A 19,504-nucleotide genomic window follows, 5' to 3' on the forward strand; every position below is an offset into this window, starting at 1 on the left:
AGGTAACATCTGGGGTAATGAAAATGTTCTGTATATTGGAGTGGTGAAAGCGTAACTCTCAAAATTCGTCTTTAAATTGTGCCCTTAAAATGGGTACATTTTATATAAATCATACCTCAAAAAGGTTAATGTTAAAGGGAGTAGGGAAGATAGGTGGTTATCTCTTATAAAATGAGTGAATTCACCACCACATCAAGATGAGGGTATTTTAGAAGTTAGAATCCAATCTTTAAATCTCTATTTTAAGAAGTGTACAAGATGACTAAAAAGAAACACAAATGCAAGTCTGAGTGTCACTAGTTCCAGTTTAATCTATCTCCCCCTTCTCCCTGCCCTACTTCTACTCTGGCCTACTAGCATGGCTTTCCCACCATTGTAATTATTGATAAAGTCTGACTGTCACCCACAACTATTTTTTCACATATACAAATTAGTCAGTTATCAGCTAAAACAGTACTGAAATTTAAGTATCTTGACCAGTGCCAGTGCTAGTAAATACAGCCAAGTTTAGGAACAATGTTTTAGAGTCAGTCACAACTAAGTTATGAGTTAAACATGGATTAATGAACTACGTAACTTTAGGTAAAATTATTCAACTTCTACAGATTTTCTCATCTGTAAATTAAGGATGATAATGTCTACCACTCAAGAAATAAATGAGTCCCTATATGTAAAACCACCTGGCACATGGTAAGCACTTAATTCTCAAGACACCAGGTCAACAGTGTAAGACAGTGCAGATCAGTAAATGTCAATAGGTTCGGCATGGCATAAGCTAAAGGAAATAAAAACCATCAAGAAGCAGAATAGCCAAAAATCTAGGGAGGGATCTGAACTGCAAAGATATGAGGCTTGAGAGAAATGAAAGATGCTTCAGAAAGAAAGAGGAGTGTAAAGGGCTGACTATGACATATTTGAGGAGAGAGATGAACCCTAATCAAGGAATATGTAAAAAAAAAAAAAAAAGAGCGGGAAACATGGTTACCCAGGTGGGACATAGCCAATCTATAAAAAACCTTTGAAATGCAAAGCTGAGACTGGAAGACTGAAATGGGTGACAGATGCCAGGAAAGTCACCCAAGAAGTAAGAACAAGATAAAAATGATGGAAAGAAAAAGAGAACACAGGCCAAGTAAAGAAAAAACACTTGAAAGTTACTAAGATGACAGCACTGTCAAAAAGAACTTTCTGCAATGATGGAAATGTTCTCTATCTGTACTATTTCAATACAGTGGTATGGCTTATGAAATGTTCCAAGTATAATACATGAATTTTATTTCATTTTAATTTAAACTTATATAACAACACGTGGCCAGTGGCTACCATATGTGCAGAAAGAGGAAGTAAAGGAGAACAGGTAAGTGAAAAGTAACTGAGGATACAAGTACTGATTGCCAAAAGAACAGCATAAACGCTGATTTAACCAGGTCAGTTCTGAGAAACACTGAATTTGAACATATACAAGTAAAAACATCTTGGTAAGAAACAGGAATGGAATACTGATATCTGCCATAAACAACAAGAAGAGCAGCAGCACAAAATTCAAAGGTCCATGAACTCAAAGAAGGCATTTCATGCTTATTTTAGCAGTGTGAAGATATTAAAAATCAAGATGAAAAAAGGTTTTAGAGTACTTGCAATATTGAAACACACACTTAAAAGAAGGGTCTCCCATTTCTGTCTTTTACTGTCAACTAAAACAAAATAAAGAAAAATAGATAAAAGAAAAAGCCAAACATATTACTAGGCTCCTGGGGTGGGAAAAAAATGTGTATTCATCTAAGAAATCAAATTTTAAAGCTCAGAAGGTTCCTGTCACTAAGCAACATGCTAAAAGAACCCAATATTCAATGCACTTTCCCAATTATAAAATTAATGGGATATAAAAGGACAAGAACTCCAATTAATAGGACAATAGCCAAGCATACTTTATTTTCCTCATATTAGCCTAAGCTACACAATTAAGAAACTGATGTCCTTTCTTTACAAAAACAGGGGACAGGCTGGAATGGTTCTGAGGCTGTAACTTGCAGACCCCTGTACTAGGGGAAAGGACAGAACTACTTTACTATATTTTTGGTTTTATTTTTATACTATATAAAAGCAACCTGATATTTTTACCTTCATATAGATGGCAATTTTCAGATAAATTACTGGTTTTGGCGAGCTTTCTCATATTTTCAGGTAGATCCTCAAGCTTCCTCTTCAAGACAGTTTTGCTTCTCATATCTTCTGTGTCTGAGTCCCCACCCACATTTTTTTTCCTACACTGAATTAAATTAATCAATTCTTTGACTCTATCCTTATCATAATCCAAAGAGTGCGAGGACTTCTGCTTTCTAGGTATAATAGTTTCACCCCTTGAGTTATTTCGTTTTCCAAATTTCATTTTTGTACCATTCATTTCTTCTTCTTGGCCTTCATAATCTGAGAGTGGACTGAACTGTTGAAGTTTTCTATTTTCTTCAAAAAGCTCTTTTAATTTACAAATTGGTAACTGATACATTTCAGGCCGAAAAATATAGGCATGCAAACAATTATCAATATGGGATTTATTTTTTGGAGCTGAGTATAAGAATTTTTTATCATCTAATCGTGAATCGTATGGAAACATGATAAACTCTCGTTTACCTGAACCAAAACCTCGCTTAAAAAATTCATTTACATACTTTTCAACAACAGAATGAAAATTTATAGTATTTATATTTTTGAATTCCTTTCGACACTGAATCAAAGCAAACTGTAAAAACTGAGTTATTTTTAATACATCTGTCATGCTCTCATGTCTCTTCTGTGGAGCTGCATTAGTTGAACCTTTCTGTGCTGTAAACAAACAAAAAAGCAAACCATGTTAGCAATCAAGAATCAAACACACACGCACAAAATCAAACACAGATCTATATGTTGTCAAAGAAATGCAACATCCATACATTAATGGTAAACCAAACTAGCAGTATGTACCCTAATACATATATGCAATATAGAAATAAATGAAGAGTACTGCTTCTAAAAACAGGCCAAAAAGAAACTAAAACAAGATTGCAGAAGATATTTTTAAAGGGGAAAAACACCCATTCATTGAAGATCTTCATTTCTTATTGTCCCTAGGCATTCAACTGGTGGCAAGCAAAATGTAAGGAGAAATAAAGAAGCAAGGGAAGATCTGAGGCTCCTAGCAAGAGAATCCTGCAACTGATAGCAATGTCACTCCTTCCTGCTATACTGTAATAAGTTTAACTTTACATTAATGTTCTACCCCCATAAGCAGATATCTAAACACCAAGTGGCTACAACTGAAAATGTCATTCTTAATCTAACAATGAAATCCACCAGTGGGAATTTTACCTTACTAGAGCATTGAAACAGTGAAGAGCAAATTTTCTCTAACACCAGTGCAAAAAATTTTTATTAATTTTAAATGGCCTAAATTTAACCTAGCACATGATCCTTTTATTGTTGCTAAAATTTGAATGCAAAAATGAACTCAGCTAAAGAATACTAATATAAAACCCTAAAAAATGAAGCTAATATGGTATTTTAATAATTACAATCAATGTTTATTTAGTGAAAACACTGTTAATCCCCCAAATTTTCCATTAAAAAATAATCAAGTCATATATAATTTATGTTTTATTTTGCTAATACCTCTTAATACCTCCAGTATTTCCCAAAATATAAGAAACAAATATTTACTGACTTATCTGGAAAACTTCAATGAAATATAAGTATCTATCAGTGACTTGATTTAGATATTCAAAGAACTTACAAGTAACTATGCCTCTAGGTTCTTGAAATAGAAATAAAGCATGTAGGACTCGAGACTTGGCAGTTTGATGTTCTAAAAAAAACAGAAGCCAAACTGATTAGCAATATGCTCTAACGAAAAAATTAAAAAGAACTATAAAAATTAAAGAGATCACCTACCATATGGAGAAACCATTTGACAAGGAGAGAGAAGAAAAAGGTATCCTCGGTCTCCCAAAGGTTTAACAAGAACCTGCATTTTTGGAAGAAGGAAGAAGTTGAAGCTGCTTCATTATTACTCATCATAAGGCAGGCATAGAGCAGTTTCTAATAATTATAAAGAAAACAAGTTATTGATCATCTTTCTTCAGGAAACATATTGCTACCAAATTAAAAACTCTACCAACTCTCTGATTAACAGAATTCCAATCGAACAAAAACTCCCCAGTTTCCATACAAGTAATAACAAGAAAATATTACTGAACGAATTCCCCTAATTATGAAACCAACTTGATTTTTCCTTGACACTAAAATACAAGGACCAAATTAAAGACTTCAAATACCTTCCTCGACAATTCAAAAGACATGTTATTAATTGCCAAGGCAGTATGCTAGATGCTGGGGGTGTAAAACAAGTATACCACAAACATTACCTTTCATTAGTTCAAGCTAATCTCAAATGAAATGTGTTGCTATAACCTAATTCTTCACATAGTTAATGAACACCTTTCAACCTAAGGCAATTTGCCTTGCCAGAAATAACTTCAAAGACAAGCAACACAAGAGCCTTGATCATGAGAAATTTATAATTGGGTGGAGAGAGTAACACAAGAAATATCAGTAATTATTCAAGACAGAAAAGTTCTCAAAAACATATAAAAAACAACAGGAAGAGAAAAAATATAGTTTACAGCTGGAAAAGATACTGAGAGTGTACTTCAGGTGGATTTTGAAGGATGAGAACACTGCCACGAGCCTAAGATTATGGGAAGGACATTTCAATAGAGTCAACATGAGCAAAGGCAGAGTTATAACTGATGGTTTGCAGGCATTAGAGTACTTATGACTAGCAAAAGGGTGATGACAGACTAGGACAAACATGCAAGTCTAAAAGGAAAGATGTGGGCTCAATTGTAAAAAGACAAGAATGCCAGGTTAGCCAGGAATGCCCTCAAGAGTATATGCCCTTTTGGGGGCGCCTGGGTGGCACAGCAGTTAAGCATCTGCCTTCAGCTCAGGGCGTGATCCCGGCGTTATGGGATCGAGCCCCACATCAGGCTCCTCCGCTATGAGCCTGCCTCTTCCTCTCCCACTCCCCCTGATTGTGTTCCCTCTCTCGCTGGCTGTCTCTATCTCTGTTGAATAAATAAATAAAATCTTTAAAAAAAAAAAAAAAGAGTCTGACTCTTGGTTTGGGCTCAGGTCATGATCTCAGGATCGTGGGATCAAGAACCATGCCAGGCTCCACATTCAGCGGAGAGGCTGCTTAGATTCTCTCTTCTCTCCCTCTGCCCCTCCCCCTGTCACTTCTCTGAAATAAAATCTTTCCCCTGAAACTAATACTACACTATATGTCAACTAACTTGAATTTACAGAAAAACTAAATAAAATAAATCTTAAAAAAACAAAAATGTGTTAAAAATATAAAACAGCAAGCTCACAACCTAGGAGGAAGTAAGCTACCTGAAGTGAGATTTAGCAGAAACAATAGATTCCAACACCCAAGGACTCCAAATTGAAATTATCAGATGAAATATATAAAACAACAGGTTATGAGCTGCTTAAAGAAATAACGGGTAGAACTGAAAACATGTTCACACAAAAACTGGTACACAAATGTTCATAGCAGCTTATCTGTAACAGCCAAAGAATGGAAGCAATTGATGAATGGACAAAATGTGGTATCATCCATACAAAGAAAATACTGTTCAGCCACGAAAAGGAATGAAGTACTAATACGTGCTACAACATGGGATGAACCTTAAAAATATTATGCTAAGAGGGAGGACTGTGTGGCTCAGTCAGTTGAGCGACCGACTCTTGGTTTCGGCTGAGGTCATGGATCCCATGGGTCGTGAGATCGAGCCCCACGTAGGACCCTCCATGCTCAGCGAGGAGTCTACTTGAAGATTCTCTCTCTGCCCCTCCCCCCTTAAATAAATAAATTTGAAAAAAAAAAAAAAAGTATTACACTAAGTGAAAGAAGCCAGGCACATACTGCATGATTCCACTTATATAAAATGTCTAAAATAAACAAGTCCATAAAGAAAGAAGTAGATTCATAATTACTAGGGACTGGAGGAGAACAAATAAGGAGTGTATGCTTAATGGGTATGAGGTTTCTCTCTGGGGTGATCAAAATGTTCTGAAAATAGATAGTGGTGATGGCTGCACAACACCTGAATCTACTAAAAATCACTGTAAAGTGAACACTTAAAAGTGTATTTTGATAAAAAAAAAAACACCAAGGAATATCAGAATATAACCTCTACCTCCTATAACAGTACCTGGCACATGACAGGTACTCAGTAAGTATTTCTGAAATAATTACAAAGAATCTGTCTTTAAAAAAAAAAAGAAAGAAAGAAAAGACCAGGCAGACCTCAAGAACAATTAAATATAACTTTTAGAAATCAAAAATATATGAAATTAGAAACTCAATGAATGAATTAAACAGCAAAACAGACACAGCTAAAGACAGAATTTGTAAACTAGAAGACAGTCATGATGAAATTAGTCAGAATGCAGCACACAGAGAAACAAGTGGATATAAACACAAAAGGTCACAGACATCAAGTACAAAATGAAAAGATCTGACATACGATGCTCTAGGGTCCTAGACAGTTTAAACAGAATGAAGGAGAAATATAATCAGATAATAATTAACTGTATAACAGAAATGAATATGTAAACCCAGATACGAAAGAATATACGCCAAGCTGGATAAACAAGAAATCTACACCTAGGTATGTAATTGCAAAACACCAAAGGTTAAGATTAAAAAAGCAGCCAGAAAAAAAAAAAAAAAAAAAAAAAAAAAAAAAAAAAAAAAAGCAGCCAGAAAAAAGACGACGACCTACAAAGGAATAATAATTAGACTAAGAACTGACCTCTCAACAAAAATAGAAACCAGAAGATACTGTAATAACAGCTGAAGTGTTAAGAGAAAGTAGCTGTCAACACAGAATTATGCACCCAGGATTTAACCATTAAGGAATACACTTTTTTTTTCCTTTGGGCAAATCTACCAGGAGGGCATGTTCAAAAATTGCCCAAAGTCAGTTTTTAGATCAAGTATCAACAAATTTCCAATCACCACCTGTTCTGATGATAACATAATTAAATTAGAAAAAAATTAAAAAGTAATATATTTGGAAATTTAAAAACAATCCTCTATATCATCGTTAAAATAGAAATCACAAAGGAAACTAAAAAATACTAAGAACTGAATAATAAAACATTAAAAGTTGTGGAATGCAACTAAAGCAGTGGTTGGAACTCAAAATTCACTGGCCATTTTTCCAACTTCCAAAGAAGGCAGAAATAACAAACTGAACCATCCAAAGGTGGAAGTTAATCAAACTAACAGCTAAAATTAGTAAAAGATTAAAACAAAGATATAACAGAAGGTTGAAACTGTAATTTGATTCTTAAGACTAATAAAATAGATAAACCTCTGGTGAGTGACTAAACAGGGAAAACAAAATGAAAATATTTTCATGTAATACTGATCACAGCAGCTATTAAGAAACTATATAAATGAGCTTTGCAATAAACACAAACACACAGAAGAAATGGACAATTTCCTAAAAACCAAAAAAACCATATGTCCGAACTTAACCAAGAAAAAATAGAAAGCCTGAAAAATTCAACTCTTAAATAGAATCAGTACTTTAAAGTCATCCATAAATGAAAGAAGACGGTTTTGCAGTTTAGTGCTAGCCAACATCCAAAAAATAGATCATTTTAATCATATATATATCCATCTTTTGTAAAATGAGGAATACTACCTAATTCAATTCTGAGAAACTAGTAGAATGTTGATATAAAAACTAGACAAGGACAATATGAGAAAGAAAGATTACAGGTCAATCTCACTCATTATCACAGATAAAAATTTCTATACAAAACACACAGACCAAACCATGCATTTCAAGAAGGAAAAAAAAAGCAGAGTTGGTGGGGTTTTTTTGTTTTGTTTTGTTTAAAGTAGGCTCCAAGCTGGTGGGGCTCAAACTCATGACCATGAGATCAAGACCTGAGCCGAGATCCTGAGCCACCCAGCTGCCACTGGAGTTAGTGTTCTTAATCAGCAACACAAATACAGTTTGATACTGGAAAAAGATAAAATAGAATTCATCTTATAAGTCTATAGGATAAACTCTGCATGTAATGGTTCACTTATGTGTCAACTTGACTGGGCCACAGGGTGTCCAAATATTTCGTCAAATTTTATTCTGGCTTCTTCTGAGAGCATTTTTGGATGAGGTTAATGTATAAGCTCTCCTAAGAATCTCCAGCTTGCTGAATGCAAATCTTGGAACTTTTTAGCCTCCATATTTGTGTGAGCCAATTCTTTATAATAATCTCTTTCTATATATGTACATCCTACTAGTTCTGTTCCTCTGGAGAACCCTAATACAGTAATATTCCAAGTTACTATCTTGATAAATGCCACCTCCAAAAGCGTTTTAATAAATTCAAAACCCATCATGGTTAAAAAAATAACGAAAATTTTTAAACTGATAAAGAGATCTGTGAAAACCTACTGCAAACTTCCTACCTAGTGGTTAATGTCAGACATGTTCTTTTGAAAATCAAAAAGACAAGAGAATGCATGCAACTACCACTTTTATTCAACATTATACTAGAGATCCTAGATTACACAGTAATACAAGAAAGAGAAATAAAAAGCTTATGGACTAAAGACGAAAAAAAACAAAACAATGTTGCTCCCAGACAATAAAGTCTATACAGCAATCCCAAATAATGTATAAAAAAGAACAAATTATTTAAATTTCATACACTGATCTAAAATAAAAATCAATATATAAATGTCAATTACATTTTTATATACACAACAAACAGAAAATGTACTGAAATGGAAAATATTATTTATAATGGCATCAAAAACAGTAAGATGCCTGCGGATAAACTGAACAAAAACTAAGCAAGATGAGTATCCAGAAAATTATGAAACTCTATTAAAAGAATACCCTAAAGGAGTAAAAAGATAATTTTGTTCATGGATAAGACAATATCACAAAAGACATCTATTTTCCCAAATTTGTTCTACAGATTTAATAAAATTCCAATTTAAAAATCCCAATAGGGTTTTTTGGGGGCAAAGAAGGGGTCGGGAGGGGGAACCTTAGAAGTTGATTCTAAAATTTTTTTTAAAAAGCAAAGCTGAGGGGCGCCTGGGTGGCTCAGTCATCAAGCGTCTGCCTTCGGCTCAGGGCGTGATCCCGGAGTCCCGGGATCGAGCCCCACATCAGGCTCCTCCGCCGGGAGCCTGCTTCTTCCTCTCCCACTCCCCCTGCTTGTGTTCCCTCTCTCGCTGGCTGTCTCTAGCTCTGTCAAATGAATAAATAAAATCTTAAAAAAAAAAAAAAAAAAAAAAGCAAAGCTGAAACTTAAATTTTGAAAAAAACTAAATCTCATATAGCAAAACACGCCTAAAACGGATGAAAAAAGTGGGGCAGTTGGCCCTACCTCCTATCAAAGCTTCTTAGTCGAGAAAGGCGGGACTATTCAATAAATGGTTCAGAACAACTTGTTACTCATTTTGGGGAAAAGTGAAGTTGGATTCCTACATTATATAACACAAAAAAAAACCACACAGGCAAAATCATAACACATTCACAAGACAACACATTCACAAGAAAACAGGCAAAATCATAACACATTCACAAGAAAACCTATAGGATCTAGGGGGTAAGTAAAGATTTCTTAAAGTCACAAACAGTGCTTAATACTCAGGCAGATAAAAATTACATTAAGAACATCTGTTCTTCAAAAAAACACCACGATTAAAGTAAAAAGGCAAGCACAGATTATGAAAAAAACTTCTAGCACCAAAATATATATAAAATTCCTCAAATTAGTAAGAAAACACAAGCCACTCAAAGGAAAAATAGACAAATGAACACTAAACAAAAACGAAAGGATGATCAACTCATTTCAGGAAAATACAGGCTAAAATCACATTACAATATAATTTATAACTACCAGACTGGTAAGATTTTGCCACAATCTGACTGTACCAGTGACTGTGTGAATTAAGGAGAACTTCCTGGTAGTAGGGGATATAAATTGGTACACTTAAAACAATATCACCTTATCTTGTAAAGCCAGTCATGTGTTTATGTTATGATTCAATAATTCTACTTATAGATAATAAATCTAATAAACTAGATATATACACAAGAGAAGAAATTCTTGTACATGTACATCAGGAGATATATAGAATGTTCACATCAGAAATAACATTCAAATTTAGGGACATCCATCATTTTCCTTTACATTAAGTTAGTTTTAAGAATTACTTACTTATTCCCTACCAAAAGAGAGCTCAACATAATTTTACTTACATTATAAATTTCCCTGTGAGAAAATAAAATTTCCCTAGATTTCTCAGTGCTCCTCCCCTAAAACTGCCTTCTGATACACAGAAAAGTAAACATAAAGATAGGGAATGTTTGCTTTCACATCCCCCAGAAATATTTTGCTCCTCACGTATTTTCAGAATTACATCTGTAGCCAATTATCTAAGTAACTGCTCTAATCGAAAAGGATAATTAAATTTCCCTTATCTCCCTGAGAGTGCCAAGTGAGTACACCAAGACGGCCAAGAGGTTATAGTACAGATTAGTTTCTATGTTAAGCTTCAAGGTGCCAGGAAGACTTAAGTATTTTATATTTCAAGGATGAATGAGTCCCAGAAACTGAGAGATGTCTTTAGGTCCCAGAGGGCTAAGTGGCTCCTGAAGAGATTTTATTTATTTACTACAGGGTTGGAGTTAATATTCATCCCATTTTCAAGAAGAACTTTCCAGGAAGGGAGGGAGATAGTGGCCTCCTTCAATAAACCGGGGGGGGGGGGGGGGGGGGGGGTTGGGATAGGCCGGTGTTGGGTATTAAGGAGGGCACGTATTGCATGGTGCACTGGGAGTTATATGCAAATATTGAATCATGGAACATTACATCAAAAACTAAGGATATATTGTATGGTGACTAACATAACATAACAAAAAATTATTATAAAAAAATAAAAATAAAAAAATAAAGAAAAACCATTTTCCCTCATCTTTTGCCTGTGGAATGTCCAGCTACTTGCATAGGATAACTGACCTGTCTTTCCTTGGGTTGCCCTAAGGTTAAGGACTAGGGCAAAGGAAGGCTAATATATTACTGTGAGGTATTCATTAAATCTCTGATCCATAACACTTTGTGTACATATTCAAGATAAAATTATTGAGAACGCAACAGTTCTCAATGCATGTTCCATAATCATTAGAGCTATGAAGAAAGTAGCTATAATTAGAATAATTCCCACTGAGGTTTGTAGGAAAAGGTATAGCTACACAAAATACCTAGGGTCCATTAGATTCAGGTAGTGTATCCTTGTGGAATGATCATGCCCTCTAAGACACAGAATCTTACTTTATTTCTTAATTCTGGGAAAACCTAGTCCTCCAAGAACCTCATATAGTATTTGCTCAAGTGAAGAGTAAAATACCAGTATCTTCCTATCCTGATTCTCACTACTAGAAATGGAACAGATACTACAATTTTCTGATAAACTCCTCATTGTCAAGACTCAATACTCCGTTTCTGAAATGCAAGAACCAAACAGATTTGGATAACCCATTATCTCATCATATCCAAACTACTATCTAAACTTTCACTTTCTGAGCTCTGGAATTAAATAGATTTTGATCATGACGAATAGTTATATTTCAGAAGAAAACAAGAAATGTAAATATAAAAGTATATTCATATATAGTCAGGGTGCATGTGTGTGTATGTTTGTGTTCTAAGATGCCTAGCCCAAAGATTTCTAGTTGGTTAGTCAAAAAGTTATTGTTAGGGGCACCTGGGTGGCTCAGTCGTTAAGTGTCTGCCTTCAGCTCAGGTCATGATCCCAGCATTCTGGGATCGAGCCCCGCATCGGGCTCCCTGCTCAGCGGGAAGCCTGCTTTTCCCTCTCCCACTTCCCCCTGCTTGTGTTTCCTCTCTCGCTGCCTCTCTGTCAAATAAATTAATAAAATCTTAAGAAAAAAAAGTTATTGTTAGGGGCGCCTGGGTGGCTCAGTAGGTTAAGCATTTGCCTTCGGCTCAGGTCATGATCCCAGGGTGCTAAGAATCAAGCCCCACATAGGGCTCCCTGCTCAGTGGAGAGCTTGCTTCTCCCTCTCCCTCTGCCCCTCCCCCTGCTTGTGCTCCTGGTCTGTCAGATAAAAAAATAAAATCTAAAAAAAAAAAAAAGAAAAGTTACTGTTAGGTGTCTACCAATTCCTAAGTGTATAAACTCTGCCTTAAGTTCTGTACATAATTTGACTCTTTCACCCATAAACATACACATATACAATGAAATTCTACAAAGCCATTAAAAATGCAATTGCAAGTTCTGAAAATCATTGATACCAATCTCCATTTGACTACCTGGAAATTGAGGCTCAACAAAGTAAGGAGTAAAAGGAAGTCAACTGCTGAAAAACTCGTATCACATGGCATACTTGTGCAAAAAACTTCTTCCCCTCTCTACTGAAATGTTCCATCAACATTTAAATACGAGTCCCTCTCCTCTGTAACCACTTCCTCCCCTTCAGCTAAACTACACATTATAGCATGTATTCATTTTCTGTTCATTCCTGAACTCATTACCACTGATGCCTGACTTAATCCCTCTATCCAAACTCAATAAAATCAGTTTCTATTAAAATTTGATACTATCTAGTAAAGATCTCTTAGATCATCTCTTATATCATCATTCTCATCTTTCTCCTCCAACCCACTATCACCCTTTAATGTAATGCTAGTTTCCTGCTTCATCTCCCCTCTTCAATTCATTCTCTACAGAGTAACCAAATAAATTTCCAAAACACAGATGTGATCATGTCACACACACAATCAAAACGTCATGCTACTTCCTTTAAAACCCAAGAGCTCTTAGGATTACATCCAAACTTCCAAACATTTGAACACTGCCTACATAACACTGCAGGACACAGCCCCCTACACACTTTTCTAGCCTCATGTCCTACCACTGTCTCTCAACTACTCTCGTGTTGTTCCTTTATCTCTTTTCAACCTAACCAAGCATCTTGTTCTTTCTGAATCTTCAAATATGGCACCGTCTCTACAGGAACAAACCATATCTATCTAAGGAACTTCATTTATCACTATATAATCCTGAAGAATAGTCTCCTTATCTCATTTTTTACTGAAGTATACACCTGCATAAGTAAATGGTATTCAATAAATATCTGTTGTCACAATCACAAAATACAATAAAGATATTTCATGGGGAAGACTGCCTTGCAGAAGGACTAGTGTCACGGCTAAAATAAAAGGACTACCAATGGCCATAGTAAAACTGTTTGCTAAATAGTAGCAACAAAGACAGAGAACTAATGGTACTTTCAAAGGCAAAAATGAAGTAAACTGAAATAATATGATCACTTATTCAAATGCTTGTTTCTAAGGGAGAATGAGGAACATTTTAAAACCTTTCACTCACAAGTTTTTCTTTCTCTAGTTTTTGTAGTAAACTCTCCATGTTACTTCCAATTCTTGTTTTTTCTACAACTTCATAAAGGCTGCAATACATTCCATTCTTCAAAACTGACATAAGAAAAAATACATAGTAAATATTCAAATCAAATCTGCTTTTTATATATTTTAATAAAATTAAATTACTCACCTTCACTTGGACCTAAGTATGTTTCCTTATAAAACAGCGCTGGAGGGATTTTCTGTTTCAGATGATCAATACTCATAACCATTTCAACATCTAACTTTTCAGGACTGAAAGAAAATTGAAAAAGCATGTTTGCCCCACCTGTATGTTTAATTCTAGCAATGTTATTTCCTCCCCTCCCCTGCCCACATGAGGATCTTGGTGGAAAGCAGAAGAGCACACTTATTAATATGTAATTGATTCTAAAGCGGATTTGATATGGGAAGTCCAGATATATACAGAAATAGAAAGCCTGGCAGTATCACCAACCACCCATCTTTAAGCCAGAAGCTAATCCTTTTTTTTTTTTTTTTAAAGATTTTATTTCTTTATTAGACAGAGATGGAGACAGCCAGCAAGAGAGGGAACACAAGCAGGGGGAGTAGGAGAGGAAGAAGCAGGCTCATAGCAGAGGAGCCTGACGTGGGGCTCGATCCCATAACGCTGGGATCACGCCCTGAGCCGAAGGCAGACGCCCAACCACTGTGCCACCCAGGCGCCCCCAGAAGTTAATCCTACACACCAATTTTACTAAACCAAAAAGAATAAAAGGCTGTCCTTTTATTAAAGACAATTCAAGTATGAACTGTTAAAGTAATCTTCAAACATTTATGAAGGCCCATAATATTTACTGTGGTGGTAGCAAAAGATCATTCTAGACCTTTCTATCCCAATATATGCTGCACAGGACTGAAAACAGTCTATAACTTTTAACTTAACTCACCACATCAAAGCCGTTTCCAACAAAGAACTGATAACTTTTAAGTCTACCATGTTCAAATTGCTAACATAATTAGGATAAAACTTTGAAAAATCACTTTTAAAATTTAAAATCACTCAGAAAGTTTTATGCCATAAATGTGTATGAATATTTAGCCCACTCTCAAACCAAGACAGTAAAGTAGAGGGCTCATTTTGCCAACTAAGTCTCCCAAGTTATCAATTTTTTAAACAAATTGACATTTATATTCTTTTGGACCGAAGTAAAATTTAAATATAAGAATAAAAAGCAAAAGAAGAAACTGAATAATTAGCAACCATTAATTGTTATTTTCTTGTAATATAACATACTTACAGCTTGATAGGCAAAAAAGCACGAGTGGCTGATCTCAGAGAAATATAACACAAAAGCTTTCCTTTATTTAAAAGTTGTCCTTTCCACAAGGTGTAGTTAAATTTATCTAAATAGAAAGAGTAACAACACAATTCAGCCACTGGCAGCCCAGAAGTAAATGTATGTTTACTAGACAGAAATAAGGGAAACACATCTAGAAACGTTTAAGTAGAAGAACAGCAACAACAAAAAACAAAATGAACAAAAAACACCCATGACATTTTTATTTATAAGAGAGTTCAAGCATTAGGATTTCTGTTTTAGTATCTTTTCCCTTGCAGAGTTATTCTAGCTGCAAAAAATAACAAATTTATTTGTCTTCATATCAGAAAGTTGAAAAGCAAAGACAATACATTTACTGCCCTCTTATTTCCCCCAAAGGAGACTATATTAAATCCAGTTAACTACATGAATTCCTATAGCATCTCATACCTTCTACTCACTCTTTTCATTGTGGAGAAACTTGATGACAGAAAATGTCAGTATTGCTTTTAATCTTCTTTAGGTCTTATAAATCCTAAACCTCTAAATACAATATTTTAAAAGCTGAGTTGTGAAGCTTATTTTTTACATTTATCAAAGTGCTAAAATCCTTTGGTCTATTCATAGTATCAGCAGCTTCCAAAAGAGACCTTATGCTTCAACAACCAACAACCAAATGTTGAAGCTACATCATAACATGGCCTCACCTCCTTTATCAGACTTTGCAGATTTTTGTTCATTATAAAAATAAAGCAAAACACTAATTTTTTACTATATGTACTTATTTTTTCAATTTATGGAACTAAAGGAAAGAAATAAAAGAATCTTACCTGTGTTTCTATCTGCATTGAAACTGTTTGATCTATAAATAAAAAACAAAAAAAGAAAAACATTACTGATTGGTAACAAGAAAGTTAACATTCAGGACCTTGACAAAAGTGCTATTTTTAATAGTATAATGTACAAGAAAATTAAGTCCTTCATCCAAGTAGGAAGAACATATTTATTAGCTACTTACTACAACATTTAATAGATCCAAGTCTACATGAAGAAAACACTTGGCTCAAATTACCATATCTGTCCAAATTTATGGGAGCTTTTTCCCAAAAATAGTCATCAGGAGATAACAGAGTTCATTAAAGTCTCTGTGAATTACTTTATTTTGGTGATGAGATTTGAAGAAATTGCCTCAATATATATTTAGACCTATTCATTAAATATTAAATATTAAATCTATTCAATAAATACTTACCAAGCTCCTATAATTTATCAGGCACAGTTTTAGGTAACAGGATTACCAAGATGAACAAAACCCTGCCTTCACAGAGTTCACAATCTCATGAAGAGGACAGACAACAATAAAAAATTAAGTATCTAATTTACCTGATGATGGTTTTAAGTGCTATGGAGAAAAAGACAAAGCAACTAAGGGTATGGGGTTAAAATTAAAATCATGGAAGACCTTGCTGATAAAAGACACCTTTAAGGAGAGATCTGATAAAAGTGTTAAATATAAATGATGCTGCTAATTGGGAAAAGAGAACAGCAAATGCAGAAGCCCTGTGGCAGAAACGTTCATGGCAGCATTCAAGGTACAGCCAAGGATGTTCAATCAATGCTCATTTTAAATGATACGGAGATCAAAAGATGGTATCAAAGAAGAGGCAAAGAAAATTAGCAGTTACTATTCCTGGAGGTATGACCTCATAATTAAGTGCTGGGTGTCTTTTAAAGATTACTGTTGAATGGCACTATTGTAACTATATCATGGAAGTCATATATACACAGCCACAAGAAAAATGAACAAGTGTCTGGATATCATATGAATTGCTACTTATGGCTATGGATGGATGGTTACCAGGGTTATTTGCTGACACAAAAAAAGTGTGCTGGATCTCAAACAACTTAAATGAAGACATGAGTTGATCTGGAAAACCAATGAAAAAATTGACCTCAAAAATGTATATACTTCATGAAATGTGGCTTTTTAAAACAGTATTTCTAAATCAATAGGTATCAATTTTACCAACCTTTTTCTGGAATCACCACATGGGAAAAAAATAAGGGAAACTGCTTTGTATTTGGTCACTTTACATTAGCGCTTATAAGAAATCACCAGTGGTACTCAATTCACTAAAAATCAGAATCCCTTAGAAGCTTTTAAAATTACCAATGCCTAGACTCCTTAAAAAACGTTTCATTTCTTAATTGGTTTGAGGTGGGACTGGATCATCTTTCATGAAGTTCCCCAATGTTAGGAGAGCTAATACACAAAATTTCACTTTTAAAAACTGCATTTTACTCAACTATGCAAACCTTCAGTATCAAGAAAAAAAGGGTCAACTGGTGAGGTGTAAGTAAACTTTAGTTTTTATTTCCACATAAATTATGTTCTTCACACTGACCTTTTAAAAGTCATCATGAATACTCATGCATCTAATTAACCACAAGGTAAGAAAAAAAAAAGGGAAGAAAACAAAGTGTTCCTCCTAATTCAGTAGTGCAGGACATGTAAAATAATATTCTGGATGATGTCTAAAACTCCTGAGTCTTACCTTGATGAAGGCACAAACTTCGGAGTTTGTATATCATCTTTGTAAGTAAAAGACACAACCGCATATGGACACACATGTCTTGGTCTTCGCCTGAGTTCATCAAAGCTATACTCATAAAAATAATACTAAAAATAAGAAAATGCAAAATTAACTTCTGTAAGAAGACAAGATGTACACAGTAGAATCTTTATTTGCCTGATTTTTCAGAAATATAACACCATTTAAAAGTACCTCTAACAGAAACTATCTTTAAGCACTGCTTGTCAATTTATTTAAAATAATTTGTACTTTATATTCATTTTATGATATAAAATATTCTGCTTCTCTATCTATCTTAGTTGCACTAATAGGTACTCTAAAAGCTTACTTCTGAAAAGCTGACTGCTGGGAATGTGCAACAAATTTCCTCATAAAAATGTTATAAATGGACATTTGTAAGCTCCCAAGTCAGCCCAAAAAGTCAATTTGATATAAAAAAGTAAATTGCTAAGGACACAATCTCAACCAAATCTAGCATTTTGTTCATTCTTTTTTTTTTTTTTTAAAGATTTTATTTATTTGAGAGAGAGAGAAAATGAATGAGAGAGAAAGCACAAGCTGGGTGGTGGGGAGAGACAGAAGGAGAAGCAGACTCCCTGATGAGCAGGGACCCAGATGTGAGGCTTGATCAAGGACCATGGATCATGACCTGAGCCGAAGGCAGATGCTTAACCGACTGAGCCACCCAGGTGCCCCTGTTCGTTATTTCAAAAGAAAAACATTATTGGTTCCAACTGCAGACCAAGCAGCAAAGAGGAAGTGGAAGAGATTATGAACACTGGTGACAAAGGTAGCTAATTCTCTTCGTACTACCCATCTGCCTCTCCCCTTCACCTACCGACAACATTCATTAGGGTTTTGTGACTTGCAGAATAGTGATTTTCATTAAAAAGAATGCCCTAGTTTATAAACAAAGCATTGTCCTTCAAAGTCCATTTATTCCCTTGGGAAACTACTGATTCCAATAATGTTGCTACTGCTCTAAAAATGCCTGGAAATTTTGGAAACATCAAGATAGTTTACAAGTTCTGTTAGAAAAACCTAATACTTTAAAAAAAGGCGGGGGGGAGAAAAAGCTACTGCTGCCTTCTGCAACTATTGTCCACAAGGTCATCAACTGGGCCAGCTCAGATGACTTTGGTGAATATAATTTTTGCTAAAAGCCCCCAACAATATGTCTTGTCCATTCAGAGTCTTCAAAAAAGGGGGCAATTATACTTGAATTTTGAAAAAAAGTTTCACTTACAAATGAGTGTTAAAAAAAAAAAGGAACAAGAATAAATCTTTTTATATATATAAATAAAGATTAAAGAAAGAAAAAAAGAACATCTCCAGGGGGGTTAGCATACCACACCTTTTCCCATACAGTCCATTTGGCTATATACATTTTTTACACACTTGTTAAAAAAAATAATTCATTACTTTATACAGTAGTCCCCCCCCAATATATGCAGTTTTGCTTTCCAGTTTCAGCTTCTGTGGTCAACCATAGTCCAGAAGCAGATGGTCAGACAAATGGTCAGAAGGTCAACAGTAGCCTAACACTATGTCATAGTGCCTACGTCATTCGCCTCACTTCATCTCATCATGTAGGCATTTTATCATCTCACATCATTACAAGGGTGAATACGGCACAATGAGATTTTGAGAGACACCACATAACTTTATAGTATAATTGTTCTAATTTATTATTCTTGTGATTAATCTCTTACTGTGCCTAATTTATAAATTAAACTTAATCACAGCAATGCAGGTATAGGAAAAACATAATACATACAGAGCTCAGTACTATCCATGGTTTCAGGCATCCACTGGGAGCCTTGGAACGTACCCCTGAGGATAAGGGGGGACTACCGTAGTCAAACATCATATAAAAACATAATGACTAAAATTTGGCAAATATACACTTTTTTACTGTATATCAATTGTATCTGAATAAAGCTTAAAATTTAATTGTTTGCATCTTATAAAAATGTTGGTTAAAATAAATATCTATCAAATCAATAGTATAAAATTACCTGAATAAGATAATTCAAGGGGCTTCAACTTTACCTTAAAGGATGAGTAGTATTTTATTAAGCAGGAGATCTTTCTAGGCCAGAATCT

General features: G+C 34.7%; 2 protein-coding genes across 7 annotated transcripts in view; one reads left to right on the forward strand and one right to left on the reverse strand.

Moving 5' to 3' along the window:
• The window catches only part of CCDC66 (coiled-coil domain containing 66), a 74,378-nt gene extending 70,483 nt beyond the window's left edge, over positions 1-3,895 (forward strand). Inside the window, exon 19 of the mRNA XM_044384928.3 lies at positions 3,109-3,895. Coding sequence (XP_044240863.2) covers positions 3,109-3,147 — 39 coding nt within the window. The 3' untranslated portion in view covers positions 3,148-3,895. The remainder of the gene's footprint in view (positions 1-3,108) is intronic.
• Positions 1-19,504, reverse strand: part of TASOR (transcription activation suppressor) — a 50,751-nt gene that overhangs the window by 18,929 nt on the left and 12,318 nt on the right. For all 6 annotated transcript variants that reach the window (XM_044384926.3, XM_044384925.3, XM_057311805.1 and 3 more), the window contains exons 7-14: positions 17,360-17,484; positions 15,635-15,666; positions 14,784-14,889; positions 13,673-13,776; positions 13,490-13,593; positions 3,925-3,997; positions 3,767-3,838; positions 2,122-2,823 (exon numbers count right to left, since the gene is read on the reverse strand). In XM_044384926.3, coding sequence (XP_044240861.2) covers positions 2,122-2,823; positions 3,767-3,838; positions 3,925-3,997; positions 13,490-13,593; positions 13,673-13,776; positions 14,784-14,889; positions 15,635-15,666; positions 17,360-17,484 — 1,318 coding nt within the window. The remainder of the gene's footprint in view (positions 1-2,121; positions 2,824-3,766; positions 3,839-3,924; positions 3,998-13,489; positions 13,594-13,672; positions 13,777-14,783; positions 14,890-15,634; positions 15,667-17,359; positions 17,485-19,504) is intronic.

Source organism: Ursus arctos, unplaced genomic scaffold (assembly GCF_023065955.2).
Source record: "Ursus arctos isolate Adak ecotype North America unplaced genomic scaffold, UrsArc2.0 scaffold_14, whole genome shotgun sequence".
Lineage (NCBI taxonomy): Eukaryota > Metazoa > Chordata > Mammalia > Carnivora > Ursidae > Ursus > Ursus arctos.